At 46.8% G+C, this 26730-nt stretch overlaps 1 protein-coding gene across 3 annotated transcripts; it reads left to right on the top strand.

Annotated features, from left to right (window-relative positions):
• Window positions 1–2781: 2781 nt before the first annotated feature.
• RNF185 (ring finger protein 185) lies at window positions 2782–15674 on the top strand (the record flags this gene model as incomplete). Of its 3 annotated transcripts, XM_080717656.1 has the most annotated exons (6): window positions 2782–2957; window positions 5751–5769; window positions 7302–7414; window positions 9290–9344; window positions 14642–14759; window positions 15577–15674. In XM_080717656.1, the coding sequence occupies 6 exons, from the start codon at window positions 2782–2784 to the stop codon at window positions 15672–15674; spliced, it is 579 nt and encodes a 192-aa protein (XP_080573782.1). The 3 variants fall into 3 exon arrangements, with proteins under 3 accessions (XP_080573782.1, XP_080573784.1, XP_080573783.1); XM_080717657.1 differs by lacking the exon at window positions 5751–5769 and having other exon boundaries at window positions 2904–2957; XM_080717658.1 differs by lacking the exons at window positions 7302–7414; window positions 9290–9344.
• Between the last annotated feature and the right edge of the window lie 11056 nt (window positions 15675–26730).

Genomic DNA, 26730 nt, shown 5'->3' with positions numbered 1-26730 from the left:
GAGGTTGTCCTAGAACTACAGTCCTCCTGTCTCAGCCTCCCGAGTGCTGGGATTATAAGCATGCTCCATCATGCTCAGCTCCCAGCCATATTTTTTATTCCTTATTTTGAAGCAGGGTTTTACTAAGTTGCAGAGGGCCTCACTAAGTAGCTGAGGCTGGCCTCCAACCTGTGATCCTCCTGTCTCAGCTTCCCAAGTACTGGAATTACAAGTGTGAACCACCACACTCAGTCTTTATTTTTATTTTGAAACAGGGTCTCAGTAGCTTGGTGAGAGTTTCGCTACTTGCTGAGGCTGTCCTTGAATCTACTGTCTTTCTGTCTCAGCCTCCCAAGTCCTGGAATTACAGGCATGAGCCACTACATGCAGCTCCTGACAGATTCCTAATGTACAACCAGAATTTGTGGGTGTTCCTGGTGTTGGTCTTATCTTTCTTGTTCTATTCCTGGTGGGCTCTTTGACTTGGAAGTAATAGGCAACAGTGGTCTGCTTCTAGCCTGTGCAGTGGTTGCATACCTGTAATTGCAGTTCTTGAGAGGCTGAGACAGGAAAATTGCAGGATCCAGGGCAGCTTCATCAACTCAGCGAGACCCTGTTTCAAAAATAAAGAGCTATTTGAGCATGGTGGCTCATGCTTGTAATCCCAGTACTATGGAGGCTGAGACAGGAGGATCGCATGTTCACAGCCAGCCTCAGCTATTTAGTGAGACTCTGTTTCAAAATAAATAAAAACCCAGGGCTGGAGGTGTAGCTTGGAGGTAAAAATGCTCCTGGGTTCAATCCCTAGTACAAAAAAACAAAGAAATAAAAATACAGTGGTCTGTTTGTACTGGCATCTGGTGGCCAACTTGATCTGTGGTGGTTCTGTGATTTGAATACAAATGGGGTGGCATGAGTCCCAGTCCCAGTTCTACATTAATCTCCTAGCGAAAGCAACTCAGGCTTGACTTTCTTGAAGATACTGGATCGCATCAAGATTGCCAATAGCATGTGTTTGCCGGGTGGTATGAGGATTGACTTCTTTTCCCTCATTACAGTTATATTTGTCTTTCACTTATGGTAATACTGCGTTTCTATTTGTAGCAGTGACATAAACTTCCTTTTTAGGCTAAAATGTTGATAGATATGGGCAAAATAAGGTAGGTGGTATTCCAGTATTGCAGAAGGGGGAATGTCGAACACTGCAGCAGACAAGACCGTCATCTGGGCCAGGTGTGGTTGTGCACACTTGCGATCCCACTGTCTTGGTAGCGACAGGAGGATTACAGGTTCAAGGACAGCTTCAGCAATTTAGTAAGACCCTGTTTCCAAAAACATAATAAAATAGGGCTGGGCATGGTGGCATACACTTGTAATCTCAGCATTTGGGAGGCTGAGACAGGAGGATCTCAGTTCACGGCCAGCCTCAGCTGCTTAGGTCCTTTGCAACTCAGCGAGACCCTCCCTGTTTCAAAATAAAGAATAAAAAATAGGGCTGGGGGGGCGTGGCTTGGAGGTTGAATGCCCCTGGGTTTGATCCCTAGTACTGCAAATAAATAAGGAAGGCAGGCAGGCAGGTAGAGGGTGTAGGTCAGAGGTAGAAAGCCCATGGGTTCCATCCTCAGTACAACAACAAAAAGATCATCATCCGATGTCTCCCAGCTTCCTACCGTTAGTTCGGTTACCCTAATGTCTTTATATTCTGAGGAGATGCCTTTTTTTTTTTTTTTTTTTTGCGGTACTGGGGATGGAACCCAGGGGCTTTCTATCTCTGAGCTATACCCCCAGCCCTATTTTTTATTTTTTTTGTTGTTGTTTTTTTTATTTTTTTATTTTTGCTTTTTGATGGTACTGGGGTTTCTGGAAGCCCTTCTACCTCCAGACTACACTCCCAGACCTATTTTATATTTTTATTTGGAAACAGGGTCTCTTAAGCCAGCATGGCTGGCTTTGAACCTGTGCGATCCTCTTGTCTCCGCCTCCCAAGCACGGGGATTACAAGCGTGCGCCACCATGCCCAGCGCCTATTTTTTATTTTTAAACAGGGTCTCGCTAAGTTGCGGAGGGCCTCACTAAGTAGCTGAAGCTGGCCATGAACCCAGATCCTCCTGTCTCAGCCTCCCAAATGCTGGGATTATGAGCGTGTGCCACCACACCCGGTTTAGCAGATTCCCTTTTAATCCTTGAGCAGATTTCCTTCTTAACAAAGAGGCTGCACAAAGTTAGAAGTTAGCCTCAGTAACTTAGTTTTTTTATTTTTTCCTGTGCATGCATGTGTGTGTAGTACTGGGGATTAAGTTCAGGGGCATTCTATACCTGCAGCCCTTTTTTTTTTCCCAAACAGGATTTCACTGAGTTGCAGAGTCACTAGGTTGCCAAGGCTGGCTGTGAATCTGTGGTCCTTTTGCGTCAGCTTCCCAAGTACTGGGATTATAAATGTGGGTCGCCACGCCCGGCTCTGGATTTGTATTTATCATCTGGGTTAGTTATCACAGAGTATTAAGACAAGTGAGGTAGCTCCTATGGAGAACCAGCTGGACACTGTTTAGTACTTTTTTGCAGTTTGTGTATTCGTGAGGTGTACCCTCTGCAGGCCGTGTTCATGGGTACTGCCCCACAGCTGCTGTCCCAGGAGCCCTCTGGGAAATCAGCTCAGGAGTTGAGTTTCTAGAGCTGAGAGAAAATGGGGTGTTAACCTGGAATATGAATGAAGTGGGTAACAGAAATGGGCAATCAAGGGCTTTCTGCCTTTCAGGACTTCCCAGGAAGACTCTTCACTCAGAGATTTGCTGACAGCCAAGGATGGCAAATAAGGGGCCCTCAGCCTCTGCAGCCCCTGAGAACTCCAGTGCAGGGGGACCCAGCGGGAGCAGCAATGGTGCTGGTGAGAACGGAGGGCAGGACAGCACGTTTGAGTGCAACATATGCCTGGACACAGCCAAGGACGCCGTCATCAGCCTGTGTGGCCACCTCTTCTGGTCAGTAACCCTGCAGCATCCCAGAGGACACATCATTAAGTTTGGAAAGCCCACAGTCCTGTGCAGCTTTGGACATAGAGGCTTTTTGCCCATTTTGGGTTCTGATCCATCAGGCCCAAGGGAGACTTAGGTTACCATCCCAGCTTTGGTGCTAATGAGCTGGGTAACCTCGGGCAAATCCTGTCTCCACTCTGCTGCTTCTCCCCATCCCTCCAGTACTAGCATGCACCATTTAGTGAGCATTTGCTGTCTGCCATTGTGCCACGCCCAGAGGCAGCATGGTGCTTATGAACAAGGAGCGTGGAACCAGATGTCCTCTTCCTCTTGACTCTCCCACTTCCCTGCTGGGGAAGGCTGAGCTGGGACAAGATGCTGGCATACTTTTTTGCCTTACTTTACAGGGTCATTTTTAATATTAAATAACCCAAAAAAGCTGGGCGTGGTAGTGCACGCTTGTAATTAATCCCTGCTCTTGGGAGGCTGAGACAGGAGGATCGCACAGGTTCGAAGCCAGCCTCAGCTACTTAGTTAGTGAGGCCCTCAGCAACTTAGTGAGACCCTGTTTCCAAATAAAATAAAAAGTAGGTCTGGGAGTATAGCCTGGAGGTAGAAAGCCTCTGGGTTCCACCCCCAGTATCACACATACACACAAAAAAACCCAAAAATGTGTAAAAGGCTTAGAAAAGCACATAGCTTGGTGCTGTGTGTTAGCTATAAATGTTGCTGTAGTGTGTGTGTGTGTGTGTGTGTGTGTGTGTGCGTGCGTGTGTGTGTGTGAACATGAAGTGGCAGGGTCAGCGTCCATTCCAGTCTTGGTTACAGAAGCCCCTACTGCCTCTGAGACAGTTAAATTGAGTTTGGGGCCTTTTCTCTTAAAAGTTTGAACTAAACCTTGAAGGGTAGAGGGAACCTTACAAATAGAGGGGTAGGAATAGCAGGTGAGGCACGGGTGTGCTCCACACCAAAGCAGGCCGTTTCTAGGGACAGGCATGGGCACTGAGGCTACCGGATCGCGCCTGCGGAGGGGCTGGGTGTGTTAGGAAGAAGAATGATCGCAGAGGGCGGGGCTGGATGGTCAAACCCGATTTGACTAAGGGAACTTAGGGCTAATGATTATTTTTGAGCAGGAAAGTGGTGTGGGGAAAAAGCAGTATTTAGAGGAGTTTAAGTTGGCAACTGCATAAAAGATGAATATATTGGTACATTAAAAGATGGGGCAGAAGCCAGGCGTGGTGGCACACGCTTGTAATCCCAGCATTTGGGAGGCTGAGACAGGAGGATCTGGGTTCATGGACAGCCTCAGCTACTTAGTGAGGCCCTTTGCAACTCAGTGAGACCCTGTTTCAAAGTGAAGACTAAAAAATAGGGCTGGGGCCGGGTGTGGTGGCGCACGCTTGTAATCCCCTTGCTTGAGAGGCGGAGACAGGAGGATCGCACAGGTTTGAAGCCAGCTGCGCTGGATTAAGAGACCCTATTTCCAAGTAAAAATATAAAAAATAAATCTGGGAGTGTAGCCCGGAGGTAGAAGGGCTTCCAAGAACCCCAGTACCACCAAAAATAAATAAATAAATAAATAAATAAATAAATAAATAGGCCTGGGAGTTTAGCTTGGAGGTAGAATGCCCCTGAGTTCCACGCCCATTATCAAAACAAAACAAAAAAAGGATGGGCAGAAATTTTTTCATTCTTAAGGCTCTTGTCCTGATCATTGTTTTATATAGAAACCATTGCAATCGGACTTATTTTAGAAATTGGAGATACGTTGGAGTATCAAAACCAGGTTTAAAATGAGTGGCAAGCCGGGCGTGGTGGCGCACGCTTGTAATCCCAGCATTCGGGAGGCTGAGACCTGGAGGATCGCGGTTCGCGGACAGCCTCAGCTACTTAGTGAGGCCCTCTGCAACTCAGTGAGACCCGGTTTCAAAATAATAAAAAATAGAGCAGGGGGTGTAGCTCGGAGGTCAAATGCCCCTGGGTTCCAACCCCAGACCCGCCAAAAAAAAAAAAAAATGAGTGGCAAGCCAGGCGTGGTGCCGCACACCGTTATTCAGGTACTTTGGAGGTTGAGGCAAGCGCGGACCGGAGCCCATAGGGTTGGCTCTTTGTCCTGGTGGAGTCGCCGCCTGGTTCTGAGCCTCCTCCTGTGAGAAGTGAAGCACTGAGCAGCGGTCCTCTCGAGCTGCAGTCGCCCCTCTGCCGCGCAGCCTTCCTTCCTTTCCCTTACCTCATGTTTGTAGAGTAGGTTTGAACTTTGGAGCTCCTTCCTGCCAGCACAGCTCTGAAGCTGAGGTCAGTCTGAAGGCTTTGCCAAACTAGCTCTGGACTGCCTGGGAGTCCAGACATCCCTGGTGACCCTCGGGAGGGTGCGCACCCACTGAACCTGGGCCTGAAGTGCAGCGCGCATGCATTCGTGCTTGCATGCGCCGCACGGCTGTGCCCTGTGACCTTTTCTGCAGAGAACTTAGCTTTTATTGATCCCTTCCGAGCCTGACACCTTTCAGAAGCTAACTTGTAGAAAAGGTGATCTGGCTGGTTGCGACCCTGGGCGTCTCTTAGTGGGAGCCAGGGATAGAGATTGGGGTCTTGTCCCGACTGTTTTGTGTTTCCTCTGATTTTAGCCCAATCTTTCTAGTTTCTGATGACAGTTAATCCCTGCAGGACTCAGTAGAGATGCAGTGCCTCAGTTCCCCACTCTGATGCTCTACCCGGCTTATCGAGTGTTTCTGCTAATGAAATCATTTTTCTTCCTTTCCCCCTTTCCTCTTGGTGACTCTGCCCTGGGGATCCTGGCAGTTGGCCGTGTTTACATCAGGTAAGATGCATTTCATTTTACTCTGTCTTTCATCAGCTGTGGTTGCACAAGACAGCCCTTGTCTCAGGAGACTGCCGGCAGAAGCTGCAATCTCCCCTGTTTCTGGGCTCATTCGCTTGCTTACCCCCAACCCTTTATACACACCTGCCTGCTGAGACTTTTGATGTAATTGTGGTACCCAAGGTGGACCTAATTCTGCCATCAGTGGTCATTGTGGCCTTGCCAAGCCACCACCTCTCTAGATCTCAGTTCTTCATTTTGGCTCTGTCTCACCAAATGGTGGGATTACAAGCATGCACTACCATGCCCGGCTGGTATTCTGTTTCTAAACTATGCCCTCAGACCTTTTTATTTTTTATTTTGAAACAGAATCTTCTAAATTGCTCAAGCTAGCCTCCATGTGCTACTCTTGTCTCAGCCTCCCAAGTACTGGGATTGTAGGTGTGCACCACCAGCACACCCAGCCAGCATGACATTTCTAATGTAAACAGTAGAAGAGCCTGGGCAAGCGGAAGCAGGATTCTGGAGTTTTGTTTTGTTTCACTTTTTGTGGTACTGGAAATTGAACCCAGGGGTGCTCTGCCTGTGCGCTACAACCTTCGCCCCCGCCCCCCACTTTTGAAACAGTTTTGCTAAGTTGCGGAGTCTGGCCTTGAACCTCTAATTCTCTTGTGTCGGCCTGATCAGTACTGGGGCTACAGGCAGGTACCCTCACTCCTGGCTAGGATTCTTGTGTTTTTAATACTGAAATAGTTGAATAGACAAAAATCAGTGAGAGTTCATAAAAATTAATCAAATTTAGATGTTGAGAGCCAGGCGTGGTGGCACATGCCTATAATCCTACTACCTGGGAGGCTGAGATAGGAGTGTCAGTTCGAGGACAGCCTCAGCAAGTAGTTGAAACTTTCATCAGCCTAGCAAGACCCTGTTTCAATATAAAAATAAAATAGGGCTGGGGGTGTAGCTCAGAGGTAGAATGCCCTAGGGCTCAATCCCCAGAACCACATACACATATATAAAATGTAGATAGTGAGCAGATGTGTCTAACATGTAGTAAATCACCACAGATGACCAGCTCATATCCAGGTGCTGATGTTTAATATGCCAAGTGGCTGAGGAAATGCTATAAAAATAAGAAAGCACAGAAAGAAAAACATGACTTACATAAAGATAATATAATTGATCTTTTGGGGAAAGTAGAAATTGGAAGTTTGCTGTACCTCTACTGGGGTATGTCAGACCCCTTGACATCACAAGGCTTACAGCACTTGCTGCTATATTGCGAGTAGCCCTTAGAAACAAAGCGTAAAGAAGCCTGTTTAATTATGCTGGTATTTAAAGGCAATACTGATTCCATCACTGGTAAATATTTGTTGACTACCAGATGCAGGAATCAGAGTCAGCTTCCTCAGGGCACTCACTCCCTGCTCATGCCGGCATTTCCCAGCGAAGCCTCTGACCGTGTTCTCCCACTGCCCCCGACCATCCAGTGGTGGGCCTGGGCCGTTCATGTGTTTTCTTCTTGCTTGCAGTGGTTGGAGACCAGACCTAACAGACAGGTGTGTCCAGTTTGCAAAGCTGGCATCAGTCGAGACAAGGTCATCCCACTCTACGGCAGGGGCAGCACTGGACAGCAGGACCCCAGGTGAGGACTTGAGGTGCCTCTCGCGCCCGCCTCTCCCTCTGTTGAAGTCACTCCCACTCAGCACCCTGAGTCCCACCGTTTACTTGGTGCTTGATGGTCACAGTCTGACCCAGAAGGGAGTCAGGAGGGAGCGAGGGGATGGCACTTGCTGGGATGTGCTAGATGACCACCGAGTGTCATCTCCCCAGGAGGCAGACGGTGCTGGCCTGGGACCCAGCACTGCGCAGAACAGGTGCAGGTGTGTGTGGTGCTTCTAGAGAGCAGCCCTTCAGCCTGGAAAGCAAGCTGTGTGGCAGGAGAGTCTCCAGGGATGTAGAAAGTACTGCGGGAGAGGGCCCAGGGAGTGTGAGGGGTTTGTGGAGCTTGGAGTTTCTAGAATTGGAGATGTGGATGGGCCTAGCATTCTGTAGGCGTACGTACTGAAACCCTTTGCAGCCTGATGTCCCCCGACCTCCCAGAAGTGTCTCTTACCTTCCCCATCCACCCCAGCTTACCTTGTACACAGACACACTGGATTTCTCTTAAAGGAGCTTGCCTTTTACACTCACCAGCCTGTGTACTTGTGTTCTGCTCTGTTTCTTCTGCCCTCCTAGTCCTGTTCCAACCTCCATCACACTTCCTCTTCCTCTAGCTTCTATCATTCTTGTTTGTTTGTTTGTTTGTTTTTGGTGGTACTGGGGATGGAACCCAGGGGCACTCCCCCCGAGCTACAGCCTTGTTTTTCATTCTTTATTTTGAAACAGGGTGTCATTGAATTGCAGAGGGCCTCACTAAGTAAGTAGCTGAGGCTGTAGTGAACTGTCATCCTCCTGTCTCAGCCTCACAAATGCTGGGATTGCAAGGGTGCGCCACCACGCTCAGCTTTCTATCCATCTTGTTTTTTTTTTTTCCTGCAGTACTTGGGGTGGAACCCAGGAGCATTTGACCTCCAAGCTACACCCCCCAGCCCTATTTTTTATTCTTTATTTTGAAACAGGGTCTTCCTGAGTTGCAAAGGGCCTCACTAAGTAGCTGAGGCTGGCCGCGAACCGCAATCCTCCTGTCTCAGCCTCCCAAATGCTGGGATTACAAGTGTGCGCCAGCACGCCCGGCTCTATCCATATTTTATTAGGCAAATACTCTTCCACTGCTTTGCATCCCCAGACCTTACCTTTTATAGTAGCACTGAAGTCACCTTCTCCTCGAGGTGGTCGTCATTGCCTTCAAGTTGCTCTCATCTGTATTCCCACTGTACCGTATCAATCCTTCCCACTGTGCACTGGGATTGGACGTGTCCCCTTTGATACTGCCATGACCTCAAGAGTATATTCTTAGTACCAGTCTTTGCACTGGGAGCATTCTAGTGCCTGATAAGTAACAAGCCCTCTGTCATGCTTTTGTGAGAGGAGTGATGTGAAAGGCTGAGACCCAGAGGCAAAAAGATAACATGGGTACTTGCCTGAGAGTAATGAGAGGAAAGGTAAGTTTAAAGGGGACAGATTAAAGAGATCCGGAATCTCAGCCCTCTCAGCTGACAGTCCACCCTCTATTTCTGTTTGCGTTTGGGATTTCTGACATCAGGGAGCACAGTCGTACAAGCCCAGGAAGGCCACTGGCCGTCATTTATCTCCCTTCAGGGGTCAGGACCACACAAGAGTAGGCATAGAGCAGTCTGGTGAATCTCTTAACAAGCTCGATGTTCTCCCCAGTTTTATATACAGTTGGGAAGATGATTGCAGGTAGAATGAGCTGGTATTTGGTTTACTTCCACACAGTTCATGTGCTGGGCAGGAAGGGGCTGTAGCTCTGCCCCTCTTGGGAAAGAGCTTTCAGTACCCACAGGGAGCAACTCAAAAACATTTCATAATAGACTTACTTTACTTTATTTCTTTTCAGAGAGAAGACCCCTCCTCGTCCTCAAGGCCAGAGGCCAGAGCCGGAGAATAGAGGGGTGAGGAACATTCTAGGAGAAACTTCTAGAAAAGAGTACATGGCTCTTGACTCTGATTTTTCTCTTTATTATAAAAGTAAAAGAAACTTGTGAAATACATAAAGGAAAAGAGGGGGAAAAATGACCTATAACCACACTTTGGAAGCATTTTGGTATTTTTCTATTTTTCTTTTCTGTCCTACACACACACACACACACACACACACACACACACACCTTATTTGGTTCATGTCTTTTTACACACACACACACACACACACACACACACACACACCTTATTTGGTTCATGTCTTTTTCCATAACTTATATACCCAAATTTTATTTATGTGTGTGTACATTTATTTTTATTTTTTTTACTTGTGGCTCCTGTTTTGTAACTCCTTTAAAAGTTCATTTATTTAGCCAACCATCATGGCACATACCTGTAATCCTCTAATCCTAGTTCTTGGGAGGCTGAGACAGTAGAATCTCAGGTTCAAGGTCAGCCCTGGCAACTTAGACCCTATTTCAAAAACTAAATATTAAAAATGCAGCCGGGCGTGGTGGCGCACGCTTGTAATCCCCGCACTTGGGAGGAGGAGACAGGAAGATCGCACAGGTTCAAAGCCAGACTCGCTGACTTAAAAGACCCTTTTTCCAAATTAAAAAAAACATAAAATAGGTCTGGGAGTGTACCCCGGAAGTAGAAGGATTTCCAGGAACCCCAGTACAACCAAAAAAATAAAAATAAAAATAACCAAATAAATAAATAAAAATAAAAATGAGCTGGGCATGGTGGCGCATGCGTATGATCCCAGCATTGGGAGGCTGGGTTTATAGATTGGGGTTTGCAGACAGCCTCAGCTATTTAGTGAGGCCCTTCGCAACTCAGTGAGACCCTGTTTCAAAATAAAGAATACAAAATAGGGCGGGGGGTGTGGTTCAGAGGTAAAATGCCCCTGGGTTCCATCCCCAGACCCACAAAAAAGTTGTTTTTTTTTTTTTTTTTTTCACTTATTCTACATATATTTGGTGCGTGCCTCCTGTGTGCTGGGCATTATTCTAGGCTATGGTGGTTTCTTGTTGAACATACAAAGATCCCTGCGCTCTTGGAGCTTTATTTTTAGGGAATTTCTTGGCGACTCACACCTGTCATCTCAGTACTTGGGAGACTGAAACAGGAGGATTGCAGGATGGAGGTCAGCCTCGGCAAATAGTGAGACTCAGATTCTAGCAAGAACCTGTTTCAAAATAAGAATACAAAATAAGCTGGGCATGGTGGCTTGTAATCCTAGCATTGGGGAGGCTGAGACCAGAAGATCACGGACTACTTTTTTTTTCTATTTAAAAATATTCTGGCCAGGTGTGGTGGCACACGCTTGTAATCCCCGTGCTTGGGAGGTGGAGACAAGAGGATCACGCAGGTTCAAAGCCAGCCTTGCTGGCTTAAGAGACCCTGTTTCCAAATTAAAAAACAAAACAAAACAAAAAATAGGTCTGGGAGTGTAGTCCGGAAGTAGAAGGGTTTCCAGGAACCCCAGTACCAAAAAAAAAAAAATTCTGTGCCAGGCATGGTGGCGCAGGCTTGTAATCCCAGCACTTGGGAGGCTAAGACAGGAGGATCACGCAGGTTCGAAACCAGCCTCAACTACTGAGTGAGGCTCTCAGCAACTTAGTGAGACCCTGTTTCCAAATAAAGTATAAAATAGGTATCTGGGAGTATAGCCCAGAGGTAGAAAGTGCCTGGGTTCCACCAAAAAAAAAAAAAAAAAAAAATTATGTGCCAGAGCCAGGCCCAATTTTTTATTCTTTATTTTGAAATGGGTTGATTAAATTGCAGAGGGCCTCAGTAGATGAGGCTGGCCATGAACCTGTTATCCTGGCTTTGAACCTGTGCGATCCTGTCTCAGCCTCCCAAGCGCGGGGATTACAAACGTGGTGTGGGGTTTCTTTTGTTTTTTGTTTGTATGCTTTAGCAAGGTGCTAACTCAGGGTCTTGTGCATGCTAGGCAAGCATTGTACCTTTAAGCTCCATTTCCATCTGTAAGTCAGGGATCTTAATAACAATTGTAGGTCTATTCTCCAGATTTGCCTTAATGATCTTAGTAGTGAACACTTACTGAATGGTTATTATATATGAAGAAATATATGTTATTTAACACATTGATGATATATGTACAGTTTGTTTTTCTTAGTACTGGGGATTGAACCAAGAGGCATTCTACCTCTAAGCTACACCCTAGATCAATTTTTTACTCTTTATTTTAAAACAGGGTCTAAGTCGTGGGGGTCCTTGCTCAGTAACTGAAGCTGGCCACGAACCTGTGATCTTTCTGTCTCAGCCTCCCAAGTACTGGAATGACAGGCATGCACCACTACACCTGGCTGTGAAGAACGATATTTTAAGAACTTTATATGTATGATCTCATTTAATCCTTCGATTAGCCCCTTTAGTAGAGGTAGCTGAGGCCCCGGTAGGTGGAATGACTTATTCAGGCCACAGATGGGGCTAAAGCCCAGCTCTGCTTGGCTGTATAGTTTGTTCTCAGCCTGTGGTTTCTCTCGAAGCATCAGCAACTAACAGAAGTCAGAGGCCCCAGGAAGCCAGAGGTCCTGGCCTTGACAAGGAAGGGGCACACCTCTAGTTCACAAACACCTGCAGCCACTAGTGATACCTTTTGCACAGTCTTTTCCAGCAGCACAAACTCATCAAATGTGAGGCCTTGTGGGATCTTACAGATGTGACCAGAAGGTCAGTCCTTAGAATTGTACTGAATGAAGCTGTGGTCCCTGATGAAACGATTACACCTTTCCCAGTAAGGCAGCCTCAGTCCCAGGAGCCCTCCGACTCAGCCGTGTAGGTCTGAGAAGGAGGCATTTCTGTGGGGAGGAGGTGAAGGCTACTTGGTTTTCTTTCCCGTAGTTTTGCCCTCTTACTAAATCATCTTTTGGGCTTTATAGGTAGTGCCCAGCAAGAAGTTTGGAGTACATGCTAGGCTGCTCAGGATGGAACAGGGAGCAGCTGCTCCCTGAGACCTGCAAAAGATTCAGAAATTTCAGTCTTTTGTGGATAACAATTGGCCCAATATTTTTTTTCTTTTTAATTATTTCTTTTATTATTTGTTCTAAAGATTATGCCAAGCCAGCATGGTGGCACACGCTTGTAGCCCCAGCATTTGGGAGGCTGAGACTGGAGGATTGCGGTTCGCGGGCAGCCTCAGCTACTTAGTGAGGTCCCTTGTAACTCAGTGAGACCCTATTTCAAAATAAAGAATAAAAAATAGGCTGGGGCTGTATCTCAGGGGTAGAATGCCTCTGGTTCAATCTTTAGTACCACAATAAAAGAAAGGGGGTGGAAATTAAATTACTTACTCATAATATTACTGTTTCTACTGAATTTTTTCATGTGAAAGGTGATGAGGTGAGACATGTGAAGAGAAAAAACAGAATGAGGATGCTATACCAACTGCTAATAGTGGTTATTTGCAGGTACCAAGAGTGGCCCTGAGATTGGAGGATGAGTAGGATACCTCTGACTTTTGCCCTCAGTTATCCCTGTAATGTATGACTTTCTTGTAAAAACATATATTACCTTTTTTTTTTTTTTTTGAGGTACTGGGGACGGAACAACCCAGGGGCATTCTACCTCTGACCTACACCTCCAGCCCTAATTTTTATTCTCTCTCTTTTTTTTTTTTTTGGTGGTAATGGGGTTCATGGAAGCCCTTCTACCTCTGGGCTATACCCCCAGACCTATTTTTTATACTTTTTATTTGGAAACAGGGTCTCTTAAGCCAGCGCGGCTGACTTCGAACCTGCGCGATCCTCCTGTCTCTGCCTCCCAAGCGCGGGGATTTCCAGCGTGCACCACCACGCCCGGTTCTAATTTTTATTTATTTTGAAACAAGGTCTCACTGATTTGCAAAGGGCCTCACTAAGTAGCTGAGGCTGTCTTCAAACCATGATCCTCCTGTCTCAGTCTCTCAAATGCTGGGATTACAAGTGTGTGCCACCACGCCCAGCTTATATTACCTTTATAATAAAAAAATTATGCTTTACATTTTAAAAATTTTGTGTGATAAAGCCGGGAATGGTGGCACACACTTGTAATCCCAGCATTCAGGAGGCTTAACTCAGTGAGACCCGGTTTCAAAATAAAGAATAAAGAATAGTCAGGGCGTGTAGCTCGGAGGTCAAATGTCCCTGGGTTCCATCCCCAGACCTGCCAAAAAAAAAAAAAAAAATTGTGTGTGATAATATTGAAAAAAAGTTTTGAAGGAAAATACTTATCTATATCGTTCACATACCTACATATATTGTCTTGTACTTGTGACCACAGCATTTAAACAATCTTTCTGATAACTTGGTCAGAAGAGTTTTCTATTTGGTTGCATAAGTCAACACAATGATCTTTAGAGAGCATGTTATAAAGATTTTGGAGCCCGGCATGGTGGCACACGCTTGTAATCCCAGTATTTGGGAGGGTGAGACAGGAGGATTGCAAGTTTGCAGTAATTTAGTGAGATTGTGTTTCAAAATAAAGAATAAAGAGCCATGCGTGGTGGCACACTTGTAATCTCGCACTTGGGAGGCTGAGACAGGAGGATCACACAGGTTTGAAACCAGCCTCAGCTACTTAGTGAGGCTCTCAGCAACTTAGTGAGACCCTGTTTCCAAGTAAAGTATAAAATAGGTCTGGGAGTATAGCCCGGAGGTAGAAAGCCCCTGGGTTCCTCCCCCAGTACCACAAAACAAAACAAAAAAAGAATAAAGAATTTGTCTGGGCTGGCGCTCAGAGGTAGAATGCCCTGGGTTCCATCTCCAGTACCACAAAAGGAAATAAAAATGTTATCATGACTTTCATTGTTGCCCAGATAAGGTCCACTTTTATTGCTATTGCAGATAGTGTACAGCTTATTTTCATGTTCCCTTGTAATTAGGCATGGGGTGACTGCCGATTATATATTATAAGCTTGTAAAAAAAATTTACTGCCTACTGTGGGACACTGGAAAAGACCCCTTCAAGCTGTAAGAACCTCGACTTTCTCCAGCAGAGTGTTTCACTTCTGTTCTGAGCTGGTCCTTATTGGCCCATTCACAGCCTGTAACCTGGAGTTCAGGCTCGAGTGGCAGCGGGACTGCCACAGTTCTCTACTTCAGAGTCTAAATGGGAGGAAAAGATGACCCTCGCCCCTTGGAAACAGCAGAGAGTGGAGGAGAGGTGCCGCCACAACAGTGCAACATGCAGATGTCTCATGTTTGACAAGCACACACTAGACCTCCAGATTTTCCCACCTATGAATTGCTTTCCTCCACAGGGATTTCAAGGCTTTGGATTTGGAGATGGCGGCTTCCAGATGTCTTTTGGAATTGGAGCATTTCCCTTTGGGATATTTGCCACAGCATTTAACATAAATGATGGGCGGCCTCCTCCAGGTAAGCCTGATTTCCTTGCAAAATCAGGAAGATACCTTAGTATACTACTTGAACATTCTGTGGAATTCCATGGTATGTAAATTATAGATCACTGACACTTCCTTCAAGAGGTCTTAAACTTCAGATTACTTCTGCTCACGCCAGCAGTACTGAGCACGTGTCAGGAATGGCATGGCGCTCTCACTCCCACCCCAAGGGGTCATTACAGCCAACGTGTACGGTTCTGCTGTACAGATCAGAAGTGGCTCAGTGGTGTTCACCAAGATATTCCCATGTCTGTAAAATGAAAAGCTCTGAGCAACACCCAGCTGAGGAAAGTGTAATTGTGCACACGTACGCCTCATCTTTGCCATTCCAGGGCCAGGAGGGGTGCGTTGAGCTCTGCTTCTCTCAGTGGAGCCTCATGTGCACTGAGCACGGCGTGGGGCTGTGACTGCTGCATGGTCTGGCGAGGAGCTTGTGCTCTGGAGAAGCCGTCCCAGTTGTTCTCTGCCCCACGCTGGTTCTCAGCAGAGCAGGCGATTGGTGAGTCTGTGCACTGCCTGCCTGCATGAACTCCTCAGAACATCCAGGATCGCACAGGTTCTAAGTCAGCCTTGCTGACTTAAGAGACCCTGTTTCCAAATAAAAATATATAAAATAGGTCTGGGAGTATAGCTTGGAGGTAGAAGGGTTTCCAGGAACCCCAGTTCCACAAAAAAATTAATTAAGTAATGAAGAAGAAATGAAAATTGACACTCTCGACTTCTGGCCCAAATGGACAGTGTGCAAAATGAGAGCCTTCTGACAGCCTTTTTTTTTTTCATCCTCTCTCCAGCAGTCCCGGGGACACCCCAGTATGTGGATGAGCAGTTCCTGTCACGCCTTTTCCTGTTTGTGGCCCTGGTGATCATGTTCTGGCTTCTGATTGCCTAATGCCAGGTTCCTGTCAGCCCTCACGACAAGGCCTCTGGACTGGTGATGTGCCACCCCACTCCTGCTGTCTGGCCTCCTGGCCAGTCCTGACCTGGAATCAGCGGGGTCAGAAACACTTCAAGGAGTCGCGCTTCTCCATCAGAGCTCTGGAACTCGAGCAGTTGGCAAGGACTCGCGTGTCACGCTGCTGTCCACACCCTTCCGTGACCTTGCTGTAAGTCCCCTCTTGTGGGTGGCACCACGAAATACTGTTCCAGCAACCAGCAGGTCCTGACTGCGAAAGGAAGAGGTGGGAAGAAAGAGACTGTCAGAGTGCAATGTCACATGCGTCTTATACAAAAACAAAGGGATGAACCAAATGGTATTTATGGAAACTCTTTTATCTCTTTAAATACCCCTTGGCACGTGGCCTCTGAAGCCAGCGGGCTGCTCGTTGCAGAGGCCCCTTCTAGATCTGTGCTGCTCAGTCCTCCCTCCCCAGCAGAAACACAGGAGTTGCTGTCCCCGAAAGCGCATAATCACAGCAGCCGAAGCTACAGCCACTTCATGAACTCAACAGAGACCCAAAGATCTTTTCTTGGCCCTGGGCCTTGCTCAGTGTCTCTGGCCCTAGAGAGAAGCTTAAATCACCTCTTGGTTTCCTGGTGTAACTGTCCCTGGTGAGACATATCACTTCACTTACAGATTTCCCATTGGCTTCTCCTCAAAACTGTGTGTCTGTGCATCTCTACAGGAGGACACAGCCTAGACTACCGCTGACGCTGGGTCTGACTGCTGCGTGTGTGTCAGGGAAGACCTGGAGTCAGGCTCCTGTGGATCCAGAGTGCTAGTGCAGGGACATCGTCTCCAGAGCTTGCCTAGAGAGGGGGGGCTTTGTAAGGTCAGCCTGCTGCATGTGGAAGACTACCACCCTCGAAGCCAAGTTGACCTTTTAAAGAGGCAGGGGGTGAGAGAACCCACCTGTGACCCTGATTTTGGAATGGTTTGATAGATTCCATTGAAAACTCCTTGTATGTGTACCAAAATTAGGCAAGCATGTGCCTCCCAAGCAGGCGGCCCCTGATGGTTGATAAAGCCAGGCAGCAGGGCCTGGGGACCTCAGCACAGTGGTGTGATGTAGTCCCTTCTCCTGTGGAATTCAGGGGAAATTGTTCTTCCATGCCCTTGATTTGTTTTTGAATTTCATAAGCTTTCCCCTCCAAGTCTGATTGCAGGAGGTATCAGGCAGGTAGGACGATTTCTTGCTCTTCCTGCCAGGCTTCATCCTGGGAGTCCAGCTTCTTGGAGATCTTGACGGTGAGGGGAATGGACTTCTGCTAGGGGCCTCCAGCTCACTTTGCCAGCCCACACTGCTCTGCCCCCCCCTCCCCCCGCAGTAGCCAACACATGGTAGAAAAGCCCCACCGGGTGTTTTATTTTTTTCCAAACGTGGCCCTGCTTAATTTCTGGAAGCCGAGACCTTGAGGAGGAGGGAAGTGCTGCGTGGTCCCCATCCCTTCTCCTTTGCACCTGCCAGTGCCACAGGTCAGTGTTGAAACAGACAGAATCTAAAGTATTGCGTAGGTGATTCTTTTGCCGAATCCACTCGTTAGGAATAAGCCACCAGCTTTAGTGTGCTGGATAGACTAGCATTCTGGAACCCCCTCAAGAATACTTCCTGTCACCTTCTGGAAATCTCCAGTCTCAGGGTCCCTGGACAGTCTCCGCATCCCTCAGGACAGCGGCCCCAGCTAGTGGAAGGAGAGAGAACTTCTTTCCCATTAGTCATCAGAAACAGGTTTCCAGAAGAACGATGAAAGAGTTACGGGTAGGGAGGCGCGTCATTTGGCCTCTAGTGAAGCGAAGCAAGTCGAGGAGAGCCCCAGCTGCAGAGACACCCGGGACCCGCTAGCAAAGCCAGGTCGGCCGGGAACCTTTTGACTGAACCTTGTATGTCCCCACGCATCCTCGCCAGGCCCTGGGGCAGGAGAGCCAACCTGAGACTGCTTGCCCAGCCCGAGCGGGAAACCCTTTCCCACCCCCTCGAAGGCCCCACGCACCCTCTGCCAAGGCAGCCTCCTTTCTTCTGTATGTGTTTCTGTGTCTTCAGCTGCCACCCTCCTGCCACCCTAGGACCTGGTCATGACCACAGTCAGAAAATGGCAATAAGTACAGCAGCACACCTTGACCAGCTACTGATTTTTCACTGTTGTGAAAGTGATTTGATTTAGAATTAAAGAAATGGTTTTATATGACTGTGAGTTTGGACTTCGTGTCTATGTCATGGGAAGTGGATGGGTGGAGTGGTCACCCTAGCCTGGCCCCGCGAAGCACCTGTTGGAGCCACAGTGATGTTCTTGGTAATAGGGTGAAAGTCTTCAGACGACCGTGGATAATTAAAAACGACAGGCGTGGGCAGGAGGCCTGGCTGCACAGCCCGCCCAAGGCACAACCTGTCTGGCGGGCAGCCCCAGTCCTGACAAGCCCATGGAACTTGAGCTTGCGAGCACCACGCCACCGAGGAGGGGCACAGCTTCCCCACAGAGGCTTCAGGCTGGTGGCGGGTTACGCTCAGTGACGGGCTGTGGTGTGAGAGGGAGGGCGCCGCTGAAGTCACAGCCAGCCCAGGCCGCCCGGCACACCAGGGCCAAGGTGGTCCTGAGGAGAGCGCGCATCTTCCTCTTACACCTGACCTGACAGTGCCAAGCTGAGCAGTACCACGCTGCAGGGGGATGTAGAGCAAGGGACTTCAGGAACTTACAAGGATTTCTGTTTTCATAGAAAAGACACACAAGAGTAGGATAGGACAATAAAGCCTCCATGTACCAGGGAGTCATTAATGTCATCTAGAATGGCACTGTCCAGTAGGACTTCCTGCATGGCGGAGATACCCTGTATGGACACTGCCACACAGCAGACCTCACCATATGTAGCTCTCGAATACATGAGGCGTGGCTAGTGGGCTGCGGAGCTGAATTAATCCCATCTCTTGTTTTTTCTTTAGACTTTTTTTTTTTTTCTGTACTAGGGATGGAAACCAGGGACGTAAGTTACCTCTGAGCTTCACCTCCAGCCCTATTTTTTTTTCTTTCTTTCTTTCTTTCTTTCTTTCTTTCTTTCTTTCTTTCTTTCTTTATTTGGTGGTACTGGGGGTGGAACCCAGAGGCTTTCTACCTCCGGGCTATACTCCCAGATCTTTTTATATTTTATTTGGAAACAGGGTCTCACTAAGTTGCTGAGAGCCTCACTAAGTAGCTGAGGCTGGCTTTGAACCCGTGCGATCCTCCTGTCTCAGCCTCCCAAACGCTGGGATTACAAGCGTGCGCCACCACGCCTGGCTTTATTCTTTTTTTTTTTTTTTTCTTATTCTCTCACTAAGTTGTAGGAGGCCTCACTAAGTAGCTGAGGCTGTCCGCTCCTATCTCAGCCTCCCTAATACTGGAATTATAAGTGTGTGCCAACACGCGTAACTAATTTTTTTTTTTTTTTTTTTTTTTTTTTTTTGGTGGTACTGAGGATGGAACCCAGGGGCATTCTGCTCCGAGCTATACCCTGAGCCCTATTTTTTTATTCTTTATTTTGAAACAGGATCTGAGTTGCAAAGGGCCTCACTAAGTAGCTGAGGCTGTCTGCAAATCGCAGCCCTCCTCTCTCAGCCTCCCGAATGCTGAGATTGCAAGCGTGTGCCCAGTTTTCTTTAGACTTTCTTATTGGTGCACTGTAGTCATAAACGAGAGAGAGAGAGAGACGCAGTCATATATGCGTATACATTCGGTCTCTCTAGCTCCGCTTCATCTTTTTCACCTATCTCAGTTTCTTTTTTTTCTTTTTTTTTTTCCTTTTTTTTGTGGTACTGGGGATTAAACCCAGAGACATTCTACCTCTGAGCTACACTCCTAGGATCTCCTTGCTAAATTGCTAAGGCTGGCTGCAAACCTGCAGTCCTCCTGTCTCAGCCTGCCAAGTACTAGAATCATAGGTGTGCACCACTATGCCTCGAGCCAGACCTATTTTATACTTTTTATTTGGAAACAGGGTCTCTTAAGCCAGGGAGGCTGGCTTCGAACCTGTGTGATCCTCCTGTCTCTAGCTCCCAAGCGTGGGGATTACAACTCTGTGCCACCATGCCCAGCTGCTCCATCTCAATTTAAATAGCTATTTGTGGCCAGGCATGGTGGCACAGGCTTGTAATCCCAGCACTTGGGAGGCTGAGACAGGAGGATTGCAATTTTTGGACAGCGTTAGCTACTTAATGAGGCCCTTCGTAATTCAGTGAGGCCCTGTTTAAAAATAAGGAATAAAAATAGCCGGGCGTGGTGGCGCACGCTTGTAATCACTGTGCTTGGGAGGCTGAGACAGGAGGATCGCGCAGGTTCGAAGCCAGCCTCAGCTACTTAGTGAGGCTCTCAGCAACTTAGTGAGACCCTGTTTCCAAATAAAATAGAAAATGGGTCTGGGAGTATAGCCCGGAGGTAGAAAGCCTCTGGGTTCCACCCCCAGTACCACAAAAAATAAAAAATAAATTAAAAAAAAAGGAATGAAAAATAGGGCTGGGGGTGTAGCTCGAAGGTAGAATGCCTCTGGGTTCTATCTGCAGTACTGCAAAAATAAATAAATAAATAAATAAATAATAAATAAATAAATAAATAAATAGCCAGGTGTGGCATATTTATAAATGCCCCTGGGTTCCACCCCCAGTACTGCAAAATAAGTAAAAAGTAAAGAGCTACATGGGGCTTAATATTGAATGTTACAGATTTAGGTTTAGAGGGGTTACAAATTGATGGAAATAATTTGTGTGTGTGTGTGTCTGGGGATGGAACTCAGGGGTATTTTGACCTCAGAGCTACACCCCTTGCCCTATTTTTTATTCTTTATTTTGAAACCGGGTCTCACTGAGTTGCAGAGGGCCTCACTAAGTAGCTGAGGCTGTTCACGAACCACGATCCTCCGGTCTCAGTCTCCCAAATGCTGGGATTACAAGCGTGCGCCACCACGCCCCGCTGGAAATAATTTTTTTTTTTAATGTGTGTGTAGCCCAGGTGTGGCGCATGTTTGTAATCCCTGCACTTGGGAGGTGGAGACAGGAGGATTGAGCAGGTTCGAAGGCAGCCTCCCTGGCTTAAGAGACCCTGTTTCCAAATAAAAATATAAAATAGATCTGGGAGTATAGCCCGGAGAAGGGTTCCATCCTTCCCAGTACCACTAAAAAAAAAAAAAAATTGTAGCTGGGCATGGTGGCCCATGCTTGTAATCCCCACGCCTGGGAGGCTGAGACAGGAGGATCGCACAGGTTCGAAGCCAGCCTCAGCTACTGAGTGAGGCTCTTAGCAACTTAGTGAGACCCTGTTTCCAAATAAATAGAAAACAGGTCTGAGAGTATAGCCCAAAGGTAGAAAGCCTCTGGATTCTCCCAATGTCACAAAGTGTGTGTGTGTGTGTGTGTGTAGTACTGGGAATTGAACCCAGCAACCTTCTACCACTGAGCTACAACCCCAGCCTTCTATATTACTTTTTCTTTTGTGTGTGTGTGTGTGTGTGTGTGTGTGTGTGTGTGTATGTGTGTGCAGTACTGGGGATGAAACCCAGGGGCATTCGACCTCCAAACTGTACCCCTAGCCCTATTTTTATTCTTTATTTTGAAACAGGGTCTCACTGAGTTGCAAAGAGCCTCACTAAGTAGCTGAGGCTGTCCGCGAACCGCGATCCTCCTGTCTCAGCCTCTCAAATGCTGGGATTACAAGGGTGCGCCACCATGCCCAGCTACTTTTTTTTTTTTTGAAACAGCCTTGCTAAATTGTCAATGCTGGTCTTGAACTTGCAAATATCCTCTCTGCCTCCTAAATACTGTGATATCAGATACATACCACCACGCCTAATATTTTTAGTTAAAGGTTTTTAAGGAGAAAATTGACAGGATCAGAAACATTTTTGGAAGATTAATCAGTCCATCTTAGGTAGAATGAGTCAGGGAAAGGATTGACTAGAAGCCAGAGACTGGCTTAGTTTGAAGCAAGTGGAAGAAACAACTAAAAAAAATCTGGGTGGGTACCAGCAGGCCAGTGCTTTAGGGTGGCAGAACCTTAAAGTGCTTCTTTTTTTTGTCTGTTATTGTTGTTTGTTTGTAATGGGACAGCAGCTTTCAATGTTGCCACAATTCTCCTGCCTCGGCCTCTTGAGCTGGAACTCTAAGGTGCTCATCACTGCACCTTGGGACAATTTTCAAGGTCCAGGTCTTCAGGATCCAAGCTCAGATAATTGTGAATCATTTAGCAGGATCTGGTCTTGGGTACTGACCAAACTATGGTCAGCTAAATAAACTGGACAGATGACTCAGGTACTGGAACCCAGTAGACCTCCCTGCCCAGTTTCTACCATCCAGAGGTCCCCTTTGAATTCACAAGGGATACTTTACTTTGTCTTATTTTAAGGCTGGGTGTGGTGGTGCACATTGGTAATTCCAGTATTTAGGAGGCTGAGATGGGAGGACCGCAGGTCTGAGACCAGCTTTAACATCTTGGTAAGGCAGCAACTTAGTGAGAGACCCTGTTACAAAATAATAAAATTGATCTGGGGTGTGGCTCAAGAGGTAGAATGCAGCCAGGTGTGGTGGCGCACACTTGTAATCCTAGTACTTGGGAGGCTGAGACAGGATCACAGATTCTCAGCCAGCCTCAGCAACTTGTGAGGCCCTCTGTAATTAGTAAGACCTTATTTCAAAGTGAAGAATAAAAAATAGGGCTGAGAGTTGAGTTCAGAGGTAGAATGCCCTAGGTTCTATTGCGGTACCACAAAAAAAAAAAAAAAAGTAGAATGCCCCTGGGTTCGATCCCCAATACTCTAAAAAATTATTTTAGGTACTTGGGATTAATCCCAGGGGCGTTCTACCTCTGAGATATATCCCTAGCCCTTTTTTTTTTTTTTTTATTTTGAAACAGGGTCTCAACAAGTTGCTAAGTCTGGCCTCAAAAACCTGCAATCCTAGCCAGGAGTAGTGGTGCACGCTTGAAATCCCGGCGCTTGGGAGGCGGAGACAGGAGGATCGCGCAGGTTTGAAGCCAGCCTATCTGGCTTAAGAGACCCTTTTTCCAGCCGGGCATGGTGGCGCAATCTTGTAATCCCTGCGCTTGGGAGGCTGCGACAGGAGGATTGCACGAGTTCAAAGCCAGCCTCAGCTACTTAGGCTCTCAGCAACTTAGTGAGACCCTGTTTCCAAATAAAATAGGTCTGGGAGTATAGCCCGGAGGTAGAAAGCCTCTGGGTTCCACCCCCAGTACCACCAAAAAAAAGAGAGAGAGAGACCCTTTTTCCAAATAAAAATATAAAAAATAGGTGTCTAGAAGTGTAGCCCGGAGGTAGAAGGGTTTCCAGGAACCCCAATACCAAAAAAAAAAAAAAAAACCCGAAAAAACCCTGCAATCCTGTTTAGGATTCCAAGTACTAGGATTTCAGGCATTCATACACATCTATGTTTACTATAATCAGAGATTTCCCCAGAAGCCATAAAACCGACTGCCAAAGGGGTTTCACAGGAGTTAAGAGGAATCAAACACAGCCCTTAGGACTTCGTGTGTGCTTAGGACATCAAGAACCACCTGACCAAAGGAGGAAAATCTGACCTGTATCTGGTTTGACCCAGACAGGACAAGAAGAAAGGACTGTGCTGGCCTCTGCTTTCCAGGGAGCAGGGCCAGAGGCAGCTGGGTTGAACTTTGCCCATGGCGGGGGAGTGAGAGCGTAGGATCCATTTCTCTGGCCCCATTCCAACCCTTTCCTCGTCATTTGTACATCTTCCCATGACCTAGATTTGATCTAGAGAAACAACTGACAGTGACCCAGCATGAGAGGAGTGGGACCTCAGGGATTAGCCCATGTGGTCATCAGGGAGGAACCCTAACCGTCAGCTGTCCTCTCTCTGGTGCCCTGCCCTTTACTTAACGACTCTAAGCTGGTAACCTGCAGGCAACCTAGTTCACAGGTGTGTTTCATGGTGTTTTTAAGGTATTTTGTTTTGTTTTGGAGCACTGGGAAATGAACCAAGAGTAACACTGAACTCTAGCCCTTTTTATTTAATTAATTTATTTATTTACTTATTTATTTATTTTGCAGGTCTGGGGATGGAACTCGGGGGCATTCAACCTCCGAGATACACCCCCTGCCCTATTTTTTATTTATTTTGAACCGGGTCTCACTGAGTTGTAGAGGGCCTCACTAAGTAGCTGAGGCTGTCCTAGAACTGCGATCCTCCGGTCTCAGCCTCCCGAATGCTGGGATTACAAGCGTGCGCCACCACATCCTGCTTATTTATTTATTTATTTATTTATTTATTTATTTATTTTGTAGTACTAGGGATGGAACCCAGGGGCCTTCTACAGAACTCTGGGCTACAATCCCAGACCTATTTATATTTTTATTTGGAAACAGGGTCTCACTAAGTTGCTGAGAGCCTAAGTAGCTGAGGCTGGCTTCAAACCTGCGTAATCCCCCTGTCCCAGCCTTCCAAATACTGGGATTACAAGCGTGAGACACCACACTCGGCTTTTTTTTTTTTTTTAATTTTGAGACAAGGACTTGCTAAATTGCCTGGGATACTCTTGAACTTACAGTCCTCCTGCTTCAATCTCCTGATTAGCTGGGAATGTGCTAACTTAAAAGTTTTAACTGTGACCAATATTTGGAGATGGGTGTGACTGAGGATTGAATCCAGGGGCTTTGTACCTCCAAGCTACACCCCTAGTCCTTTTAATTTTTTATTTTGAAGCAGGGTATCACTCAGTTGCTGAGGATCTCGCTATATTGCCCAGGCAGGCTTAGAACCTGCAATCCTGTCTCAGCCTCCCAAGTACTGGGATTACAGATGTGCACCACCACACTCAACTTTTTTTTTTTTTTTTTTTTGTGGTACTGGGGGTGGAACCCACAGGCTTTTCTACCTCTGGGCTATACTCCCAGACCTATTTTATACTTTATTTGGAAACAGGGTCTCACTAAGTTGCTGGGAGCCTCACTAAGTAGCTGAGGCTGGCTTAGAACCTGTGCGATCCTCCTGTCTCAGCCTTTCAAGTGCGAGGATTATTAAGTGAGCGCCACCACGCCCAGCTTCACACTCAACTTTTTACTGACACTTTTTGTTCTTGATATTGGGGATTGAACTCTGAGGCATTCTACTTCCAAGCTACAACCCCAGCCTGATTTTACTTATTTGGAAACAGGGTCTCAGTAGGTTGCAAAGAGCCTCCCTAAATTGCAGAAGCTGGTTTCAAACTATGATCCTTCAGTCTCAGCCTATCAAAAACTGGGATTAATTACAAGCATGCGCCACTGAGGAGGTAGAAAGGAAGTAGGCAGATACGGAAGAGGCCTCGGTAGAAAAATTTAATTTCCTGAGGACTACTAACTGAGTACTAATTAACTTCCAAGGCTCCTAAAAGAGACCAGCTCTTCCAAGGTTCAGAGATAAGAATGACCAAAGCTTCACAAAACCATCTGTTTACTAATCAACAAACCCAGGAGACATCACTGCAGCAAGTCTGACACCCCTACTGAAAGGAGATCCCTCAAAGGACATGCAAATACCCTATGCAAAGAACTGCCTCCCAGACTCCAAGCAATAGAAGACATGCAGAAATATATAAACCCCTAGACCAATCACCAGGACGGTTACCCACTCCGGGAACCCCTCCCCATTGGGGAGCTTTTCTCTCTCTCTCTCTCTCTCTCTCTCTCTCTCTCAGGTCGTGTTAGCTTTGAGAGAAGGTGGGGTGCAATTGAAGGCACTTGGCCCGGGCTACACTCGGGTAGTGACCTGAAGGCCTCTGCTGGACATCAAGGCCGACCAGGGCCCCTAGGGGTGACCTGCACTCCTTTTTTGGCAGATTGCGTGGACTTTGGGAGAAAGCGCCTTGCAACTGAAGGCTTTCAGCTTGGGCTACCCTCAAGTATTGTCCTGAAGGCAGCTGCTGGACACCAGAGATCCGACAGCCCCTTAGGGGTGTTCGGCCACTTTTTCCTATTCCCTGTTGCTTCCAATAAACCTTTTACTCCCCTTTCTGCAGTCTGCGGGTGTCATTCTTCACTCACTGCAGACAAGAATCCGGTAAGGAAACGCCGAGTTTCTTCTCAAGAAACCCCGTTTCACTATGCCTGGCTTCTTACCAACATTTTTTTTTTTTTTTTTTTTTTTTTGGTGGTACTGGGTTTCCTGGAAGCCCTGGGCTACACTCCCAGACCTATTTTTTATATTTTTATTTGGAAACAGGGTCTCTTAACCTGCGTGTTCCTCCTGTGTCTGCCTCCCAAGTGTGGGGATTACAAGTGTGCGCCACCACACTTAGCATCTTACCAACATTTTAAAAGGTAGGAAATTATACTTAATACCTAGATTTTTGGCTTGATTTGAAAAACTGGAAGAACGGAGACTAGCAGGGAGCTGCTCTTCTAATGGGGCAGGTATACTGGGCTCGTTTATATACAATTGGCACTCTGTATTTATGGTTCCACACTTGTAGATTAAATCACCCCAAGCTCAAAATATTCAGGAAACCAGGCGCATGCTTGGAATCCCAGCATTTGGGAGGCTGAGACGGGAGGATCTTGGTTCACGAACAGCCTCAGCTACTACTTAGTGAGGCCTTTTGCAACTCAATGAGACCCTGTTTCAAAATAAAGAATAAAAAATAGGGCAGGGGGTGTAGCTCAGAGGTCAAATGCCCCTGTGTTCCATCCCAGACCCGCAAAAAAAAAAAAAAAAAAAAAAAAAAAAAAAACAGGAAAAAATTTGTGCCTCTGAACATGTACAGACTTTTTTTTTTGTCATTATTTCCTAAATAATATAAAAACTATTTTGTACCAGTATTGGGAAGAGGCTTCAAAATGTACCAGTACTGGGAAGATTTTCAATTTTTCAAATATATCTGTGGTAGTAAAGAAGCCAGGAGCTTCAGAGCAAGGGGCTGCAGGATTCCAGACATCAAGGGAGATTAGCAGGACAACAGAGGTAGTTCCAGGGACTTTTCCATTATAAAGATAAGATTCCCGAGGAAGTGGAAGGATGCCATAAACCTTCAGGAGATCCCAG

This window comes from Muscardinus avellanarius (genome assembly GCF_963383645.1).
Source record: "Muscardinus avellanarius genome assembly, chromosome: 21".
Taxonomy (NCBI): Eukaryota; Metazoa; Chordata; class Mammalia; order Rodentia; family Gliridae; genus Muscardinus; species Muscardinus avellanarius.
The sequence above is the reverse complement of the archived record's forward strand: the minus strand, read 5'-3'. Positions and strand labels throughout refer to the sequence as shown.